Source organism: Perca fluviatilis, chromosome 12, assembly GCF_010015445.1.
Source record: "Perca fluviatilis chromosome 12, GENO_Pfluv_1.0, whole genome shotgun sequence".
Classification (NCBI taxonomy): Eukaryota; Metazoa; Chordata; class Actinopteri; order Perciformes; family Percidae; genus Perca; species Perca fluviatilis.
The window spans coordinates 9,842,126-9,862,564 of NC_053123.1; the positions used below are offsets into that span (position 1 = coordinate 9,842,126).

The 20,439-nt window shown below is 39.8% G+C and overlaps 1 protein-coding gene across 2 annotated transcripts; it reads left to right on the forward strand.

Annotated features, from left to right (window-relative positions):
* The first annotated feature begins 16 nt into the window (after positions 1-16).
* On the forward strand, positions 17-5,634 carry LOC120569754 (melanoregulin-like). Of its 2 annotated transcripts, none has more exons than XM_039817803.1 (6): positions 17-146; positions 259-340; positions 441-696; positions 3,854-3,944; positions 4,070-4,236; positions 4,531-5,634. In XM_039817803.1, the coding sequence occupies exons 1-6, from the start codon at positions 80-82 to the stop codon at positions 4,606-4,608; spliced, it is 741 nt and encodes a 246-aa protein (XP_039673737.1). In that variant the 5' UTR covers positions 17-79; the 3' UTR covers positions 4,609-5,634. The 2 variants fall into 2 exon arrangements, with proteins under 2 accessions (XP_039673737.1, XP_039673738.1); XM_039817804.1 differs by having other exon boundaries at positions 20-131.
* Positions 5,635-20,439: the final 14,805 nt, after the last annotated feature.

A 20,439-nucleotide genomic window follows, 5' to 3' on the forward strand; every position in this document is an offset into this window, starting at 1 on the left:
TCCTCTGTTTGCGACTCACGTGGATAATGTAATTGACAGCGGCTCTCATTCAGGTCAGGATAGGCACAGGGAAAGGGGGATGGACACAACAAGTAATATTGCTTGGATATTTTGGTCTCCGACATTTGCAAGTGAGGACATTTCAGGTTGGAAATATTTAGATCTTGTTAGGATTCTGGAGGAAACCTGTTGGATGAGGAGTGATTGTTTTGGGATTGTATCAGGGAGGATATATCTTTGATTTTTTGTTTTGGAAAGGGCCAATGGGTGCCAAGTTTACCATCTGCTGCTGCCATTACTATCTGAAACAAAACAGGGAAGAGAAGAATGCTATTTTGTGGTGAGAAAAACCTGACAGACACGATGACAACCCAACAATTTTGCCTCTAATCCTGCTTTTAAACCAGGTATTTCATCTCATTCTTCTTCCTTCCCTCCAGTATGCGTGCCACCGCAGCATCCACACAACCAGTGCTGTTATCCAGTGAGTCCAGCGACAGTGACGCAGAAGAGGAGAGCCTTTTTGGGCCCCAGCCTTCGAGAAGGAGGCCACGGAGCAACCAGCCGAGCCAGAGGAGCACTGTGGATCAGTGGGCTTACACGAACAGACCCTGTGAGTCTCCCATCAGGAGAGGATCGGACAGAGAGTTACAGGCTTTTATCAGCATGAGAGACCAGGCTGACCAGGCTACAGAGGTGAGAGACAGTGTGTTGTTGTTGCATTTAAGATGCAACAGACACCATGTGAGAGGGAATAAACACAAAAACAGACAAAAACAGGAGCATACATGTTTATTATCATTTCACTGTATAATGTTTTTGTTGAAAAATCAGACATTTATGTTTTGTTTTTTCTTTTCTCGCCACGTCATGATTGAATGCTAAATGCTCTTGAGAATAAGTGTGGCTTTTATTGTATATTTTTAAGATTCAATTGTGATTTAGATTAGGCTAAATTATAATAATTATAATTATAAATAATTTTGATTAACTAGGAGAAATGCTTTTACCATCCAAGGTGTTAATCAGTTGCATTCTTTCAGTTTAAATTACATTCTTTGAAATGATTGCCCTTTTGGGTGATATGGTGTCTTTTTTTAAATGCATAAAAAGTGTGAATAATAATGTCAATGTGGAGCTTTGAAGTAGCCTAACTGTTAGCTATAGAGTGTAGACACCACTTATATCTGTACATATACCGTACACCATAGAGGATGGATACCTGACACGAGCCCGATGGGACCCGACGGGCCGGGCCGGGTTCAGACAGATATTTAGAAATGATGTTCGGGTTCGGGTCGGGCTCGGTCACATCAGTGCGATAAGGCATTATCACGCTGGCAACATTTTAAATTTAAAACAGCTTATTATGTAGGTAGCCAATGGGCCCGTTTCACTTGATGCAAAGGTTCGTTTTTGTGATTAAAATAAATTTTAAATATTAACCCCTTCATCCGTCTTCCTGTGTGTGGAAATTTGTTTATGTAGCTGTGACAATGCGCGCCTGTGTTAACGTGTGCTTGTTGCCCTGTGTGCACTGATACACTCATCTGTTGACATTTCCGAATGCCTTCCTACAGTTGCTTAATAAAAGTGGGATTTCCACACAAACAAACGTATATGTGTCATTAGTACGAGGAAAAAAATTAGATTTTAACTGTGTCAGGCTCGGACATAAATATCTTAATGCCTGTCGGGCTCAGGTCGGGTTCGGTTACTGCTCTGTCGGACACGGGCCGGGCTCGGACAGAAAAATATGGCCCGATCCGCACTCTAGTACACAACTGTGAATATACATAATATAATTACAAGGTGCTGAAAATGCAGCAAAAGTCACAATTCTACACTTGTAAGCCATTTTTCCTCATCAGTTACATCTGGACAACGATTTACTGTAGTTCCTCATGGCAAGCTACTTTTGGAAATTCCTCATAGAGCAGTACCAGGAGGTACTGTATTACTGTAATTCAGTACATGTCCTTTTCTGTTCCACTGCAGCTATCTGATGTAATTATTCAATAAGGGGAGAGGACACAAACAGGTGGCTCTCAAAGAAGCCTTTGACTCGCTATCATGTTGACTTGCATCAGTAAATGAACTTGACCTAGATTCCTAAATAACTTCATACATAATCACATCACATTAGAGGAAGATAACCTGGTGTTGCCAGAATAATGAAAGGTGAGCCAGAAAATAGTTTACTGCTACACACACACAAACAAACACAAACACACACACACACACACACACACACACACACACACACACACACACACACACACACACACACACACACACACACACACACACACACACACACACACACACACACACTTACCGTATGTCTAACCCATTCTAACTCTCTAATAAACAACCTACAGTAAGTTACTGTGTTAGAAGTATTGGATCAGGGATTGAGTAAGTGAATAAAGTAGCATGTCTCTTCTTCGTGTGTGTGTGTGTGTGTGTGTGTGTGTGTCTGTGTCTGTGTGTGTGTGTACGCGAGGGGTTCGGATAATGGTATCTTTGAAGGATGATCCCTGCAGCACATAAAATACCCTTTTCCTCCATTTCTCTGCAGATGGAACACATTGGGAACATCACTCAGAGGTTTTGTTAACTCAAAATGTCAGGATCCCAGTAAATCTCTACTGAAGAGCTGAGTGACTGAAATCTGTGAAGCAGAGAGTTTGAGTTTGGTAAACATGTGAGCAGCAGTCTCCGTGTAGAGAATAGCAGGCTGCAGGACACAGTGGGCACATTGTGTTAATAAATGAATTCCTTAATGGAGATGTAGGCCAACAGCCTGGCTGGCCATTCAAAGAGAATATTCACTGAACCATTCCAAATATGTCGTGAGACTGTTTTTAATATTAGGTCAAACAAACTGAGAATTGGGTCGGTTACATTAAAAGGTAATTCAGCACTGGGGGAAAAACCAGCCCAGTAAATAAAGTAGAACATGCCAGTATGTAAACTCTCTGCTTTGTGTAATTTACAGTTACAGTTCCTATTGTGTTTCTTGTTCAGCATGAAAATCTGTTTCAAACCAGTTAGGTTGTAAGTGTGCAGTTTTAGTTTTAGTTTTAGTTTTAGGCCTTTTTTCACACCAGAGATTTTGACTTGTCATGGTGCGAAGGTGTTACTAATAACATTAATGGTGGCTTTGTTCCTTTCAAGTGTCCCAGTCAGCCATGACACTAAAAAAGCACGCCCAATACCAAGACCCTTACACTGAAGCAGCTAAATGGAATTTAGTCATCATTAACGTTGTTATTTACACCTGTGATTTTCCTGCATGTCAAAATGTCTGCTGTGAGAAAGAATGCTAGTTTTGAATGTTTCTTTTTCTTAAAAAAATAGAAAGAAAGTGACATGTTCTATAAAGACCCTGCACACCTACGCAGGTGTTTTAACTGATTCTGGCTGATTAGATCTCTGCTCAGGTTGAAGTTGGGCCCCCAAACTATATTGGCCACATAAAATGATAAAGCTGTAACTTCCCTACCCTAAAAATTAAAACCAAACCAAAGGGAGGGTCAGAGAGATGTCAATAAAGCCCAGTCAGTACTGTCCATATTGAGGAGGTCTAATCATAGCCTGGTCCTACCAGACTGAAGGAAAATGAAAATTGAGCGGAAGTACGTAGGAGGGCGGAGCCAGGCTAGTCTAATCAGGCAACAAAAGTGAAAACACCTGTGTGGGTGACTGTCGGGCCTTTACTGTAATCAATAGTAACGGTCAGGTATACTGTACTTGACCAAATGTGTCTCACAATGGATGAAAATCATCACTTTACCCACTACTTATAAGTTAAAGATACCTAGGTCTCAGTTTGTGTGTTTGCTTATAGGAATGGGAGAAGCTGAATTATGACATACACAGTCTACGCTACGCCAGACGGGAAGTCAGATCTCGATGGAAGAAAATCCTGCTGCTTCTAGGTGAGACACACTAAAATTGGTATTCTGTTCAGTTAATATTTGCTCCAGACCATTCAACTCAAATCTGCTATATTCTGCTGTATGCTCTGTTATCGGTATGTGATCTACCCTTCATCTCTCTGCAGGCTACCAGTGCGAGGTGGATTCCTTGCTGTGTGTGAACAGACGGAACCGCTTCAGCCGAGATCAGGAGAATCTGAACAAAGCAACTGAACTGTTGAAACAGCTGCTGGACCACACCTCGCTGTTTCCTCCCGAGACTGAACACCAGAACACATATCTCTGTGTCATGGTACACATAACACACACACACACACACACACACACACACACACACACACACACACACACACACACACACACACACACACACACACACACACACACACACACACACACACACACACACACACACACACACACACACACACACACACACACACACGGTGTTTATCTTTCCCTCCCATCCTCCTCTGTATCTTTCATGTGTTCTGTTGTTTTATTGGTCTCGTCCTCCATCTGCATCTGCCAACCGTCCAATCAAACGTGTTTTGTTCTTATCATGCTGCCTCCATCTTTCTATCAGGACCGCCTGGTGTCACTGGACAGTGCTGAAGACTTTGTCAGACTGGCCAAAGAAAAGTATCCCAAGAAAGTAGGCTGAGAGACGGTGACAGAAAGAAGACGGCATAAAGGCTGGGCGAGAGGGTAAAGAAACGTTGAAACACTGTAAACCATATCACCACACTCTAATATTCATTTAATTGTAGAGGAAAATGTAATTCTAATGGCAAATTAAAATACCTTCTCTTTTGACATGTCCTGTCACCTGTTGATTAAATGAATTTAAATCCACTGTGTATTGGTAAGTTGCACATTTGTTGTTTACACCAGAGGTTGTCAACCTTTTTTTCAGCCAAGAACCCCTTTCAAGATAGAAAACACAAGGGACCCTAATGTATATCCCCTGGAATGATTTGATGTAGCCTATTTTTTACACCTCTATACTGTAGTCTTAGATATGTGAAGGAACAACACAAGAGAAATGTATTAGAAGATGGAAGAGAGAATGGTCATACACAATATTTGCAGATCAAGCTATAGATTTGTTAGATTAGAGGTAATCTATGAACTATTACAGATTTAAAAATGAAAATACTATTCCTTGAACTATGAAGTCCTTTTGTAATATAAATATAAAATTATATTTTAAATGAATACATCTGCATCTTTTCACAAGCCTCCTGGCAGAGTGCCACAGACCAATTAGAGAATCACTGGCCTACCATTCGTAATGCTGTATGCAAACACTGTGTTTTTAATGTATTTGTTTTCTTTTAAAAGTAGAAGTTTCACTCTTCTAGCACTTCTGTTGCACTGCTACACTGTTGCTCAGCTGGGCAGGATTGACCTGATAAACAATGTTATGGTTGTTTAGTTGTTTTTGGGGGGTAGGTATTGTAGGTATAAGGACACTCAATTCAAAAAAGAGTTAAGAAATCCTCTGCAGGTAAAAATATGTATTTGGTGTCTATATTAAATATGAGACAATCCATTTAAATGTCTTCCTTTATCTCGCCACAAACATCTTTAACATTTTTGTTGTTACCTGACAATACTGACAATAACAAACTGTGTGTTTTTCAGGTTTAATCACTTTGTCACTAATAAAGTATATTTGCTTAGTCCAGCTGGATGTGCTCAGTCAGTCTCATTCAAACACACTGCATTTGGCTCAGTCTACCACTGTGTTAGCCGCTTCATCCAAAAGGTGGCAGCATATACTCTAGTCATGTTCCAGTGGGTTCATCTGGAAGAAAAAAAAACAATATACTTAGTTGGAAATGTCTGTATCACAAATGGGGTAAAGCTTCATCACGTTATTTAACTGGCATAGTTTCTTCACAAAAATTAAAGAGATTATATTTTAATTTACTGTTGAAACAATTTTGTGGAATGATGGGGAATATAGTTAACCAGTAACTGAAAAAGAAGAATGTAAGAATGCAGTGCACAATGTCAGTATTGCAGTCTATCCATGGGAAATTAAACCTCCCTTTCCTCATTTTCTGAGCATCCCTTTCTTTAACATTTCGGCAGGATGCAGATGATATCTTCTCATCTTGGCTTTTGAATAACTATCAAGAGTTAAACTGTACACACACACCCATGTGGAATACTGGTTGAAAGACTGACAGTCTTCATGCAGTTGATGATTGCAGTATGTCGTATACACGCACACCCATGCTTCTGCGCACACAGAAAGAGAGAGTTTACTCTGACCCAGATATTGTTCTCTCCAAGGCCCCTTCCCCAAGTTTGGGAAACAGATGTGGAACTAAAAGAGGGGGGCATAGGGGGAGGGGAGCAGTATGGGAGGCGGACCAATGGTCTGGCAGCACTGAAAGGCATTGTGTTGCTTGCACCTTTTTCTCATTATACCACTCTGTGTGTGTGTGTGTGTGTGTGTACTTTAGGTTGAGTAATGCTGACATCCTTTTCAGACTTTCTGAATTTCAGTGAAAGTGGAGAGTAAAGAAAAGAGATTAGATGAGCCAGATCAGAGTGTTCTTATATTACACTAATTGGATTGACATGTGACAGAAGAAAGAAGGCAATGAAGATTTAGAAGTACAAAAGTTGGAAAATTGTCACATTCTGGTTAATGTGGCAATGTGTATGTTTGTTAAAAGGTCAAAATCTCACCATATACCTCACCATAGGACACACGGCTCATCCACCACTGTGTGTGTGTTTGTGTGTGTGTGTGTGTGTGTGTGTGTGTGTGTGTGTGTGCAACTTACTGCCAAAGGCCAGTAAGTGGTTAGGGCGTATATTGCATTATGGTCACACACACTCATGGAGAGATGATGTTCATTCAGGCTGTGGCTCCTGCTGATGGTCATATATTTTATGAGAGTCTCTCTAGTGGGGCGTTGTCCACAGAAAACACACACACACACACACACACACACACACACACACACACACACACACACACACACACACACACACACACACACACACACACACACACACACACACACAGAGCGTAAGTGGTGAGTGATGGTTTTCTCGTCAGCTTTGGGTAGTTTAGGGAAGTTATGTCTGAATAAACTGTCTAGTCATTATTCTGTCTTTCCATCCATACCCTTATTCGTTTTTTTGCCAAGAGTAAGATAAGAACATTTATACCAATGGCCCTGTTGTTTTGTTCCTTTCATTCTCAAACTGTGCATTTCTTTCTTAGCCCTCTTTCATCACACCCTCTCTCTTTACAGGTCTCATTATCCCATCCACTTCTCTAGGCGGTTCATAATGCAGAGCCATGACTCATAAGGTCAGGACCTTCATGTTTATGTCAAGATACAAAGCACTTTGCCGCAGTGACTATTAGTTTACTTAGTTAAATATCTAATATAAACTATGGAGTGCCTTTTCAATTTAGAAGTTGACTCAACCAGAATAATAAACAATAAACATCGTTCATAACAGTGACGAGGTACATATTTTCACTCATCCTCTTGGAGATTAAAACATGGTAATAATTAGTTATCTTTATCACTTCCATTAACACTTCTTAAGTCTGCACAAACAGAAACCACACTCACTGATGCCCTGACACACTGAATTAGCCAGACTTGTGTTTAACTTTTGAAACATCTAGACATGAAGAGTTTGATTTTGTGAACCACAGTTGTCTCAGCATTTGACTCATTTTTAGCCAGGCAAGCAGCATCTATGGATGGCAATGTTTGTCGGGTGGTCCACCACTTTGTTTTATTTCACAAATATTGCGGTCAAAATTTTCCAATCCTACTTTGATGTAGGACAACCTGAGCTGTGCTTTGTGTTTAGCACTGATTAACAAGGTCAGGTCACCTTGATATACCTCCATTAATTAGGTTGATAGTGAAGGTATATGTATAAGGGCTTGATTGATACCCTTAAACCAAATTGAAACTATACCGATTTAGTTTTCCGTTTTACTCAACCAGGCAATATGATTTTGCAAATGCCCCATTTTAACCTGAACTCTCAAAACTTTCACTGTTTATCTCACAGAGTAATTTATGATGAGGCAGTGTTGACAGCTGTGTTACACCCATACACACAAACATTAACAGATGTGTACATACTGTACGCGCACGCGCACAAACACACACACACACACACACACACACACACACACACACACACACACACACACACACACACACACAGTAATTTGTAACGGATGTTTAGAGAACCAGGCATGGTGTGCTGACCTCTCTGACTCCCGACAGAAGGTCAGAGGTCAAGAGTCTGCTCAGGAAAGGCAACGTTATTATGTCGCTTTCAAGTCTAACCCTCCCAACTGCAATTTTAATATTGTCTGTTGCGAGAAGCAGATTTAGAGGGAAAGCCACAGTCTTTAACATTTTAGCAGCATCACTATGAGGCAAAAGTGCACTACTTATACAGCAAGATGTACCAATGTCTTTGCAATGACAGTTCATTCTTATTTAAATGCATCAACTTCTCTTAATTCTAAGCTGCTTTTAAAATTTTCTAGATTTACAATTCTACATTGTTTTAAGTGTTTCACAGACACCACAGTTGTGGAAAGCATGTTGTTCTCGAAATCACTTTCATTCTTAGTGTCTCAGTGCAGGCAGAGAATAATGCAGCACACGCGCATGTGGTCACACACAACACACAACACACACGCCACAGATGGGTTGAGCAAGCCTCTGGGCAGGGCAGGGTGTGTTCGACAGCATGTCTGTGGTCATCAGAGGTGGATCAGTAATAACACAGGTCCACTGATGGTCTTGAAATATCCTCATTCATTTCCCTCAAATCGAACGTGATTATAGTAAAGGAGATAAACGGAATAAACACTGCATGTATACATGTTTTTACTGTAATTGCTATTTTTATAACTGCATTGGTGTTGGGATTCAAAAGAAGGATCACTGCATAGCGGGTCAGTACTGTGTGTTTTCATAGGCCTTGTGTTTCCACACACATCTTATTCACATGAGCTACTCAGTTCCTGGTTTAAGCCAATCAGCTTTACCATGGGAGTAAGGGATACATCCAGATGCAGCTGTGTGTGTGTAGAATATGTGTGTTTCAGCATTTACTGACGTGGTTTTGGATGTTTGAGTTGTCTCCTCACACAGCTGTTAAGGCCATGCCCTACCCCCAACATGCCAAAAACTCACGTCCACATGTGTGCATGATTTCTTTGGTTGTTACTAAATAAAAGCACTGATTTGGACGTATTCCGTCACATAAATGATTTGTGCAGATGGAATGGAATTGCTACCGCACACTAAAGCTGACCAAAAGGAAGTATTTTAGTCCCAAATCACAAGTTAGAATACAATACATTAGACATTATAAAACCCCTCTTGTGTGTATGAAGGAAAAACAAAAGGAAAGAAGAATGATGGAGAAACATCCTTTGTAAGTGAAAAAGAAAAAAGGAAAGAAAAACAGGACAAGCTAAGAAACAAGTGGGTAAAAGAAAGTTAAAGGAAGCAAAAGAAAACATAGTAATGAGGAAAAATTCTTTTTGTCATCCTCATCTCTCCATTGGTCCTCTTTCCAGGGCAAAGTCAGACAGTGATTCACTCCCTGGGTGGGTTTTCTGTCAACACTCATCTGATGTTCACTCAAACTACCTGACCTGCAGACGTAACCACAAAACAGCCCCACACTCAAACCCACTCATGTTCATGTTCACTGTTCCTTTGACATGACTCAGAGGCTGGTTCAGCACCTTGTACTGATGGCATAGACTGCATCCATACTGAAAAAAGAAGAGAAGAGCCTCCTTTTGTTGTAACCGACGCCCTGACTGTGGATGATGTCATGTAATGATGGTGCAGATGGAAGAGTGGCTCTGCTTTATACAAAGACAAACAAACAGAAATACACACACACACACACACACACACACACACACACACACACACACACACACACACACACACACACACACACACACACACACACACACACACACACACACAGGTATACCCACTGTACAGCATAAACATATGGTACCTTAAAATAGTCAGTCCAGTCCAGTGTTTAAAACATCACCACCAGGCGGTTTTTTTTTTTTTTTTTTTGTGTGTTTTTTTTTTTTTTGTGTGTGTGTGTGTGTGTGCATGTTTGTGTGCGTTTAATACCACATAGGAATGCATGTGCCACAGCTGGGAGGTCAATCATAGAAATAAAAGCAAAGTGTCCCAATGAGTGTCCCCTCATAGAAATAGAAGCAGTTCTGGAATACTAATAGAATTCGAATTATGATTCCATGATGTTATCTACCACATGATTGGTCAGACTAGAACAGTGACTTCATATTCTATGTTTGTCTCTTTAGCTGTGTTTCCATCAAGTATTTTCTCTTCTAATTATGATGTATCTTGAATTAGAAAAGTTGAATGGTAATGAGGGAGTAAAGGAGAAGTCCTTGGTTCAGATTGAGCCAGGTTAAAGCTGAATCAAATATTTTACTTTATAATGACTTGCTATAGAGAAAGACTGGTATTATCCCACATAGCAAATCCTATGAAAAGACCAAAACCAACAAATGTGTTACTCTCACAGTATTTCCTCTCACAGGTCCCCATTTTTTAGCACTTAGGTCCATGCCCATCAGTTCCATCTAAAGTCTAAATCTTTAAAAATAGGTCATAAATATAGAGGTTGTTTTTTTTTTATAAAAGCTAAGCAACTTTCAAAAGTAGCTGGGCACTGTTATTATTATACTGTTATTTTTTAGTAAACATCGCTCAAACAGTTGAAAAAAGTAAATTTCTTCAACTATTTTTAGCGGCAGATTAATACACATTTGGTTCTCTAGTTAGTATGTACTGCACCAAAAGCAGTAGTTGTGGGATTGATTTAAAATAAACTAAAATGCCCATGTTCGTTTCAACAAAAGAACAAGATTTTTGGACAACAATGAAGGTGTATGGCAAAGAGTATATAAAAGTATATGACGACCGTCTGGCAAAAATGACAAAGAAAATAACAAGAGACCCGGGGTCACCCTCTTCATGGTAATTTGACTGGCAGAGTTATGGAATGTAGTGGTAGGCTAAGGCCTCCTGTGACACAAACTAAGCGGTATGCTCTCTCTTTTATACCTCAGACTATCAGACAGCACAACAAGCACTTTAAATGTACATTTTTATAAATTCAGTATTGTATTTTTAGATTATATTGTATTTATTGTATTGTATTAGGGGGGTATGAGCACTGTAATTTCCATTTTTATGGATGAAATAAACTTGACTTTGAGGAATAAGCTACCCTATAGACAGGCAACGTTGACGGCTAGCTGGTGAAGAAAGTTGAAAATCTAGCAGCTAAAGACTTTGATATTTTTTTAGGAGATAGTCAAGGAAAAAACAGCTAAAAGGAGAATGAATATTGAACTTACAATCATCAGGTTGCCAGAATCCCAATTATCACAAAAAAAAAAAAAAATCATGATGTGACAAATATCTGTGGGAATGTATTTTGTTGAGGGGTATCTGCATAATTACACTGATGATCAAATTAAAAGATTGGTTTGGATGTCTACGGTAAAAATATCTTTATAATACGATTTAGGCAAGACTAGGCAAGTTTACGGAGAACTCTTTTACAATTAAAAAGAAAACTTTGTATATCTTTTGTCACTTTTTGATTCGTGCACGCACGCACACACACACACACACACACACACACACACACACACACACACACACACACACACACACACACACACACAGGTTCGGCTCACATGATGGTTCTCATGATGAACATTAGCTGAGGATGTCATTGTAAAAACACCAAAGTAACTCTCCAGCTGTTTGTCCAGTCTTTACAGCAGTCTGCGGTAAATCACTAATATCAATACATTTATGTTCTTCTATGCTACTGTTTACTGGCAATAGATGCAACCTTTACGTTATCTGGAACTGATGAAGTCATCGTCTCAACTTGATTTAGATGAATATCTTTGGTGAACCTCGATACTTCTAACATCTGCTCGAAGCTGCCAGACATCATGGATGATTCATCAATCATGAAGTCTAACAAAAGGTCCAATCATCTTTCTACCCATCCATCATTTCTTTTATGCCTTTCAGCGTACTACAGTAGAACATAGCATACTGTTGAGGACATTTTATCTCCAAAGAATAATATTTTGTAATCTTTCTGTAATTTGCAGAGGCGTTCCATTGTCAACCCTCACACTCCACGTGAATGATAGCTAACAGTTATGTTAAAGTAAAAGTATGTCTCATCACTTTATTTGTATTCAATGATTTTCTCAAAATGGAGACTAGGTTTTTATGTAGGGAGTTGGATCACAATGTATTAAAAAGCCTGTTAGAAAGTAAGATAAGCGTTAACAGGCAGTCATTATTTTTACTTATTTTAAAAAGTTTAAAACAAATTGTCTACAGACTGCAAAATGTGTATTTCGGATGATAAAACAAGTTATAATTTTGAAAGAAAAGCGATCCGCAACATAGTAAGTGAAACATGTCCTACACTGCAGATACTGTAGTAGTAGAGTCAGAACCCCCCCTAAGGATATGAGTGAGACTCTGAGCATAAAAAAGTTGGCACAGACAGCCACACTACTATTCACACCTAATGGAGCACATATGCTACTGAGGTGATTCTAAATCTCGGTGTCTGTGTGTATAGGTAAGGAGGGGATTTTTGCTCAGGGACACTGGGATATGTATCTGCCTGACTCTGCAATCTCCACTTTCTGTGACTCACTGGCCAAAAATCCCCTTTCGTAGGTCTACACACACACACACACACACACACACACACACACACACACACACACACACACACACACACACACACACACACACACACACACACACACACACACACACACACACAGACATGACAAGTGCTGGGCTTCCACCAATATGAGCTCATTGAAAACCAGCTGCCATTCGCTCACAAAGGTCAGATGAGGGGGAAGCCTCATATGTCTAACTGCCTGCCCATCCCCTTATCTGACTCTTCCTGTATGTATGTGTAAACACCCTGTCTGTATCTCAGTCTCTCCCTTTTTCTCTTTGTCTATCTGACTTTAGTTAAGGAATAATTCCGATATAGTACATCTTTGATCTTATAAAGCTTCCAAATACATTTGGCCAACCTGGGGGTTTGTTTAATAAAACCTGAATGAACATCTGACTGCTATTGTTGCTTTTCTTGCCTCATTTGATGTATTTTACCAATGTTGCTGCATTTAACTTAGCAAGTACAATGTTATTATATAGAAATGATGGTCAAATGAAATAAGACCAAAATTGTATTACTGTAAACAAGGATTATCTCTTATTAGTGTGTTCCTGTTGCTGGTACAAGCCAATGGTCCTATGTTGTCTTGGAAGTCCTAGGCAAACAACCTATTCTATCATTCAGGTATGAGGACAAGTTGGTTCAAACACACTGCATTGTATCTGGTCCATCTCTGTCTAATGTGCTAATAATTGTGCAAAACTAACAGACTGAAATAAATCAAACAAAGGTGCGGATACAGTATATAGCTCAAGGGCCATGGCCACAAGTAAATCATTATGTAACATTTTAATAAGTGAAAGTGATTATTGCAATGATAAATTCAACTGCCAAGGTGAATGTGGCATTGACTTTTCCATTTTTGTGATTATTGTTTGCGTGCCTGTGTATGTGGATGTGTGTGTGTGTGTGTGTGTGTGTGTGTGTGTGGGTGTGTTTGTATGCGTGTTCCTTTATATGCATTTCAGTTGGCTCTGTATCTCATCAGACGCAAGAACTTTGCTACTCTCAAACACATCAGAGACACACACACACACACACGGCACGCGCATGTGCACGCACACGCACTAACGCACACACACACACACAAACACAAAGACCCATGAAAAAGAAGGCTTTTCTCAGTGTGGTATGGTTAAATGACAGAGCGCGAGTGCAGTGGTGGTTAGGCAGAGGGCAAAGAGGAAAGTAGAGTCAGCTGCTTCAACATGAAGGCAGAGAGGGAGCGATACTAAAACCATGAATAGGAGCCCATGAGGAGAACAAGTGATGAATATATGCAGATGGAATAGAAGTTCTAAGGGGAACTTCAGATTAATATAAAAAAAAAAAAAAAAAAAATTAGAGAGAGCCCATGCTGCTATCATGTGAAACCTCATGACTGCTAATTGTAGTGCTCCAAATCCAATTTTTCCTTAAGCTGAAGGTTAATGTCTTCCATTTTGTGCAGACTGACACTTTAGTATTTTTAGTATTTTCTTTGACTAAAGCCATCTGTGTGATTTTAAAATGACACATGCCTTGTACTGTTTTTTATTTCCATTCTTGAAAATCTGAAACAAAGTAAGTGCATTATTTTAAGACCATTGCTGGGAACTGTGTGTGTGTGTGTGTGTGTGTGTGTGTAGTGAGGAGCGAGTCATCTAAAACCCCCCTTTTACCTCTCAATTCAATACTTTTTTTCTTCCATCACTGACCTTACAGTCTGTGCACACTCTCTCTAATACCTAACCCTGTTGTTTCTCCACTCTGTGTGAACTCAAATCAGTGTTGATCCAAGACTTACGTATATGAAACCCCCCTCTAATGACCCACAGTGGGATCGCAGTGTTTAAGACAACACAGCGAGGGAGTCTTGGGTTTGTTATTCCTGGCTATGATTCACAAAGCCTTTAGCATCAGAAATGAACCATGACTGGCTCAAGGTCTCTCAAAAAGGCCCTCACATTCTCACTGACATCATGTTGGACTGAAACTAAGGGGAGATTTAGTTTACACGTGTAAACTGTAAGAAAGATTAACGTACAGAATGAGATTCAAAACTTTACTGCCAACTTGAGAGTTGCTACTAATTTGTGTCTTTTCATCTTTTCATTCCACCTTCTGTAATCCGCAATATGATCAAAGCTCTTTGATCTCAGCCTAGAGCTGGGCGATTTTTTCCCCTAAAAAACTCGATTTACGATTCGATTTTTCCTCCCCTTCCATTTAAAACAAAATAACTGCGAACTGTAAATATATTTTAAAAATATATATTTATTGTATTTAATTAAAGTGCATCAACATAAACAAAATTGCAAAGGCAAACCCTTTCTCTAACTGAAAAGTCACTGTGCAGTGTGCAACAAAGATTGTTAAACATCCAAATTATTTATACTGTATAATGAATCGTAAGACAAATGTAAGGCTCTATGGTTCGGCTCGACCATTATTGACCACTTATTGACCGCTTATTATCTTTTGCCGAGTGTTGTTATACAGCTGAGGAAGAGCAACGTCAGAGAAATACTTGCGGCTAGGTACTGAATATCGAGCGTCCAAAACTTTCAGCATGTTGTTAAACCCTCTCTTCTCAACAGAGTAAACTGGCAGCATATCCGTAGCTATGTAGAGGGTAATTGCCTGACTACTACAGAAGAAAAATCAAAAAAATTGATTTTTTGAAAATATGAATCGATTTGACCTACCAACTCGATTTTTAAATCAAATCGATTTTTTACCCAGCCCTACCTCAGCCACAATTATCAGTCTCACAGGAGCCTTGAGGCAGGTTTTTCTTTGTACTTGCAGACTGAAAGAAATTGTTTATTATTTTGTCCTTGGAACGAGGGATGCTGTCTTCCCTTTATGGCATCTTTTTATAAAACATGACATAAAAATGCTCAAAAGTAATAACAAGTATAGTAAGTAACAGTAAATCTTCTAATTTCATTCCTGGAAAACAGAACATGCTGGAACACTTGGAAAGTTGGCATGCCTTCCTTAACTGACTCCATATCTTTGTCTAAAACACTGATTGAGGAGAGAGAAAGAGAGGGAGCGATGGGGGCAGGCGGAAGATGAAATTAGAGAAGAGATGTAGGAGGAGGGTGAGGAGGTGAGAGCAGAGGAAGTGACTGAGGATAAGATAGACGCCTGAAAAAGAAAGACAGAGAGAAGGAGGAGGAGGTGAGGGATGTGAAAGACGGGTAATGGGGGAGGAGGAAAGTGCCTCCGATATACAGATCGTTGATAGAAGGCTAGCCTGGCAAACTTCCGGCCCTGTGACAAAGGGGAGAAAGCCAAGCTTGGTGACAAGCTCTTTCCTTTTGTCTCTCGGAAAAGTCGCCATTTTCGACTGTACTACAATGCTTCAAGTCTTTTATTTTGTTGGTAATCACTTCATTTCTCTTTTGTATCTGCGTCATCTGAAAATTGAGTCTCGTGAGGGCTGCATGATGATTTTAGGTCAGAGCAATTATGCTCATTAGGGGCGGTTACACTTGCACCTACTGTCCGTGCATGAGCGTGCATATGTTTGCTGTAGGGTAAAAACCTGGAAACTTCAATAGTAGAGTTTCTTTTTTCACCCAACAAGAACATTAAATCAGCCAAAAAAATAGTCATTGTTTATATTAGATGATTCTAATGCGGGAAGCATCATGTGCATCCTGTTATGTTTTGTTCAGAGCCCTGCAGCTCTATAAACAGAACAGTATGTGTACTATTTCCATGAATTTAGAAATATGTAAAAATGAAAAAGTAATTCCGTAAATGGACTGTATCCATTTACATTGGTGTGTTTAACTGATGACAGTGTCACTTTCAGATTACTTTTGAACAAACAAAGTCTGGGTTGCGGAAATGGTTTGTTTATTGAGAAGAGGGTGAATCCACAGAGAGAAACAGGGGAAAGGGTGAGAGAGAGTAATAGAGACAGAGAGAGAGAGAGAGAGATGGAGAGAGAGAGAGAAATCGAGAGCAAAGGGGAGGAGACGAGTAGATTAAAAGGGAGAAAGAAGATAAAACGTGACAAATTAGAGCCACATCTGTTTCTCTTTGATGTGAGGAAACCCTCAAATCTTTTTTTCTGCCTAGCAACCCCAGTAGAAGACTAATTAAGTGTTTATCTTATTGGACAATGGCCAACTCGTGAAGTGATGGCGCACATGCACGCACATAAGACACAAACGCACACACTTTCTGTAACTCCGTTAGGACCAGGTCCAATCCTACTGTTATCATGAAGTATTAACTGGGTGTGACACACAGATTTGCACACAGAGTTACAGAAGATGCACATTCAAAAGCCCACACACACACACACACACACACACACACACACACACACACACACACACACACACACACACACACACACACACACACACACACACACACACACACACACACACACACACACACAATAGATAGAATGATTAGAGGTTTCAGCTGAAGGATGAATAAAAACTCTCAGATCATCACAGATTATCCGACAGGGAGGAGAATGAAACTGATTACAGACAAGTAGAGGAAAAGACAATGGATAAAAAATATGGGTGTGGACAGAAAGAAGCAGAAGAGAGAAAAAAAAAAAGACGTGTGAAAGAACTTCACGAAAGCAATAAACGAGCATGAGGAAGGACATTTACAGTAGAACGCAGTGGAGAAAAACAGATGCTTGCGAGAGTAGACATAGAAAGAAAAAGACAAACACCTCTGCCAGACAACTTGGACACATTTCCAGGACCTCACTACCAAAAAGTCACTGCAATCCTCCTGTGTGGCTGTATGGAAGACTGTACATGTGTTTAGTGTTGTGGTTGGCACTGGTGGCAGTTTCCATCAAATGTGAGCAGGGAAGCTAAATTGGACAAGTTGAAACACAAATCAGTTGCATCAGATACCAGATGTGCATCTCAGCTGAATGGAGACAACATCTGGATAGATCTAAAACACTATAACTTAACACTATATAAACACTAATACTTATTTATAATATACATATGCATTTCTCTGCTTTTAGGAGACACGTTTTTTTTTTTAGATTAATTTAGATACAAAATCTGTGATAAAATGAAAATAATAATAAAGAAATGTTTTTATTAACTTAAAATATTGTCCATACCTGTGTCAACAAAAACACTGACGATGTAGACACTGGATGAGATGGAGGGGATGTTTGCTAACAAGTGTATGAGCAGAAGAAAAAGTTTTATGGGAGAATCCGTTTGAGCAGGCCCGGGAATCTGGCCTGGAAAAGATAGAAGTGGGATGTACGAGAGAAAGAAAATTCTTTCCTGGTACCACCAGTGAACATTATATAATTAATAGCTGTTACAGCATGTCTTCGTCTAGTCTGAGGAAGTGTGTCTGCTGTGAGCCTACTAGCTTCCATCCTCTTGTCTTTAGCATGGCACCATACAGTCACAGCCTGTCTCTCCCATGTTCTCGGCCTCTCATAGTTCCCACACCTCTCTGGAGCCGTGTGACTCCTGTCGTCCATCTTTAATACTGCCACGCATACAACTATTGCTCTAATGGTAGGGGACCCTTTAAAATGTAATATTCTGCAAGGTGGTGTGTTCAAGTATAATTGCACTATGCAATGTGAGGTGTCATGAGGAGATGAGATGTAGGGTGATGTGGGCGCGGCCATATGAAGTAAAAGCTATGAGGTCAGCTTGGTGTGTAAGGGGCCTTGATAGAAGTGCTACAGGATTTGGGGGCAGGCCATTTCTCTCATTTTGGGTCTTAGAGACAAAACAGACAGCCTATGTGGAAATATGGAATGATAAGATAATTTGATCATCATTTCATGTGTGTGATTTTCTATAAAGATATTTCAGCATTAAGTCGGCTGTAACAGCAGCCTGCAGCAATACGGTCAGAAAGCACTTAGAGTTGCTTTATTGGTTTTCCAATATTTTCCAGAATCTTTGATGGAAAAGAAACCGAGCAGGTCACTGGGATTCTATGTACAGCCACTCTATTTTAAGCCTGTACAATTGTACATTAGACAAAATAATGTTTTGATTTCAAGGGTTACTTTGACATAAAAGATCTAATTTTTGGACTCCACCAATGACCAATGTGGAGGTTGACAGTGTGTGTGGTTTTCTTTTTTATTGGTGAAATCATTTGGATAACCCACATCTGGAAGGCAACGAGAGGAGTTTGTTTTGAATGAGTGTCATTTTGTAGTGTTGTTTCAAAAAACAAAGCGATAATGTTGCAATGTCTGAGGCATGCGCGCACACACACACACACACACACACACACACACACACACACACACACACACACACACACACACACACACACACACAAAACCCCCAACAGAGCAGCAGTCCATCTATGGTGGGGAAAATGTTCCAGAGTCTACAGAATGTGAAAAAAGTGGTGAATCATTGTTATTTCCGTAGATTTCATTTAACAACTTCAACCGTTATTCTCTTTGTTGCATCCAGTCTTGCATTGGTTTGTTGGCTGCTCTAACTTTGAAATACCAAAAAAGTACAAACACGCTATCCAGGTTTTAGTTGGGGTTTCATCTGATAGAGTATAGCTTAATTATTTCAGTTTTACAGCCTGCAGTAAGGAAACATGAATGACATCATAATATGCTGAGACAAAACAAAAAACACACTGATTTGGTTCACCACTGATTCAACAATAAGTGGCCTTAATTGAAATCTGTGAGTGGGGTATGAGTTTGAGCCACTGGGTAATTCTTTCCTACATTTTACTTCTTGATCTCCTTTATCCAAGTGTATCAATTCCAGATGTGATACAGAAGGTACCAGTTCTTTTTATTTTCTGTATTGCATTGCATTTGACAAAATGTATAGGGAATTCTGCATAATTGAAATTAGGTCATTCCACCAAAAATGTGGAACAAGATGGACGCAACAGGAAGCTGAGTAAATCAGAAAAAGTTTCTTTTGCTTAAGAGGGGACTTTTGGGAGGTCCACAGAACAATGACACACATATTTGTCTTTATACTGACTTTACAATTGAACTTGACTTACAGTTTTTTCCAACTGCTTACACACAAAATCTTTTCATGTCACACGATTTTTGAAACCTCTCACTCAAAGTGCAAAACTACACAGCAAATCTCCAAAACCATAAGCTATTTCTCAGCCTTTCACTCAGTTTTCAATTGCATAAAACACTTTTTTCAAAACATTAAACACAATTCTCTACCTAAGACACAAAAATCTAACAAGAAGTGATTTGCTATCCATTTCTAAACACAACCAATCAAAATGCTACACTTATTTACCAGGGCACACACACACACACTCCTCACATGTGCAAACACATTATGTCATAACTGAACACTAACCAATCATTGCTTTAGTATAGGCCTATACAGAGGCCAAAGGTCAGATTACCTGTTTGGAACAATGGATGCCAACAATAGACAGAGAGAGCAAGAGGTGGAGGAGGGAGAGACAGGGGGATAAACGAGGAGGAGGAGGGAAGAAGAGGAAGGAGAGCCATTTCTGATGAGATCAGGGAGAGAAGCCCATCTTGAGTAGCTTTACAGTGGCGTCCATACTGCATGCAACTATCTAATGACTATTTCAGCATTACAAATCAATCAAAGTGCATACAATTCTGTCCCCCGCCCACACACAAGCCGCACAAACACTCACAAACACACACACACACACACAC

Coding starts and splice junctions, on each gene's coding strand:
- LOC120569754 (XM_039817803.1), top strand. CDS start 80: ATGGACACAACAAGTAATATTGCTTGGATATTTTGGTCTCCGACATTT. Junction 147..258: donor TGCAAGTGAGGACATTTCAG/GTTGGAAATATT, acceptor TGTTTTGGAAAG/GGCCAATGGGTGCCAAGTTT. Junction 3,945..4,069: donor GAAAATCCTGCTGCTTCTAG/GTGAGACACACT, acceptor ATCTCTCTGCAG/GCTACCAGTGCGAGGTGGAT.